The 1,767-nt window shown below is 64.2% G+C and overlaps 1 protein-coding gene across 1 annotated transcript; it reads right to left on the reverse strand.

The window, feature by feature from the left end:
- Positions 1-90: 90 nt before the first annotated feature.
- Positions 91-1,697, reverse strand: LOC110390953 (N-acetyltransferase 8-like). Its single transcript, XM_021382575.1, has one exon. The coding sequence runs from the start codon at positions 817-819 to the stop codon at positions 148-150; it is 672 nt and encodes a 223-aa protein (XP_021238250.1). The 5' UTR covers positions 820-1,697; the 3' UTR covers positions 91-147.
- Between the last annotated feature and the right edge of the window lie 70 nt (positions 1,698-1,767).

Consider the following 1,767-nt stretch of genomic DNA (forward strand, 5'->3'; position numbering starts at 1 on the left):
AGCTCACGGCATGGGCATGAGCCACATGGAGGCACGATGCCACACGCAGGCACATCCACAACCCACATCTGCACATCTGTGACACATTCATCACACCCTTCCCAAGGTCTCTCTTTATTTCTCAGTGCAACAGGAACAGGCAAGGCCCTAGGGGCGGCCGGGCAGATCGAGGCGGTACTGGAGGATCTGGAAGCAGACCAGGCTAGCAAGCAGCGAGGGGCTGGTTTCAGCCACCTTCCTGAAGCCCTGGCGCTCGTACAGCTGCTGAGCCACCACCTGCACAATGGAGGTGTACAGCACCACGGCCCTGTAGCCCCGCGCCTGGGCGAAGCGCAGCACCTCCCCGCACAGGAGCTTGGAGATGCCGCGGCCGCGGTACTGCTTACTGACAGACATCCGCTTCAGCTCCATGGCCTTGCCGTGCTGCGCCGGGTCCTGCGACGGGGCCGCGGCCACTATGCCCACCACCTCCCCGCCAGCCTCCACCACCCAGAAGCAGGAGTCGGGCGCCCGCATGTAGGAGCTGTGGATGTCGCAGAGATCAGTGGCCAGCGCCTCCTGCACATAGGACGTGCTGAAGGAGCGCATCAGAGGCCAGGCGGCTGCCAGAACCAGCGCCATGGCTCCCACCGCCAGCAGCCAGCAGCCACACACGGCGCGCACGGCCGTGAACAGGGCCAGCAGCCCCAGCTGCACCCGCGGCAAGCGCAGCACATGCCGGTAGATGGCCGGAGCGTGCTCGATGATGCCTCTGGCAAACAGGGAGCGCACGGCATCGTAGTCCTCGTCGCGGTACAGCCGGATGCGGTAGGGAGCCATGGGCCCTGGTGCCTGCGGGTCAGAACCACAGAATCGTTGGAGTTGGCGGCAACCTTCATAGAATCACATTATGGTTTGAGTTGGAAGGGACGGGGACCTTCAAAGGCCATCGGGTCCAAGCCCCCGACAACAAACAGAGACACCCACAGCTCCATCACGCGCTCAGAGCCCCTCCAGCCTGACCTAAATGTCACCAGGGATGGGGCACCCACCACCTCTCTGGGCAACCTGTGCCTGTGCCTCACCATCCTTGGCGTACAGAACTTCTTCCTTCTATCCAATCTAAATCTCCCCTCCTTTAGTTTGAAGTCATTTCCCCTTCTTCTGTCACTACAGACCAGGCACCAGATGGCCTCAGCATTGCCCTCTTCCCAAAAGATCACCAGCGCAGTGCTCTCTGGAATGGGCATCCTGGGCTCCCATCCTGCCGGCCCCTCACTCACTTTTTCTTCACCCCAAGCACCTGGAGCAGCCTGAGCTCAGGGCTGGAGCTACAGCCATGCCAAAGGGTCCCCGTGCAGGAAAGGGGAGAAACGGGCAGGGGGCTGCACGTCTCCCTTCCTGGGAGGGCTCTGGAGAAGCAAGTCCTTCCAGTCCCAGGCTGTGGGGAGCAGGTCGGAGTCGGGGACACAGGAGGTGGCAGCAGGGCCCGGGGTCCCCAAAAGCCTGAGGGCTGCAGGGTTGGGACAAGGGGGTAAGCAGCGCTCCCCAGGCGGGAGCTGGCAGTGAAGGCAGGGGGCAAAGGGGCACAGGGAGGGAAGCGGGCACTGAAACCAACAGCGGGCTGCTGGGGCTCGTGCCTGCGCTCGCAGAGGGGCTGAGCTGCTTCAGTGCGCGGCATTCAGAGCCTGCGCTGAGGTCGGGACCCGGGGATGGGGCCGGAGCCCGGGGATGCCGCAGCCTCCGGGGTCCCGCTGGGGGCTCTGGGGGGCGCCGGGCCCAGCCCTG

Source organism: Numida meleagris, unplaced genomic scaffold (assembly GCF_002078875.1).
Source record: "Numida meleagris isolate 19003 breed g44 Domestic line unplaced genomic scaffold, NumMel1.0 unplaced_Scaffold250, whole genome shotgun sequence".
NCBI classification, from domain to species: domain Eukaryota; kingdom Metazoa; phylum Chordata; class Aves; order Galliformes; family Numididae; genus Numida; species Numida meleagris.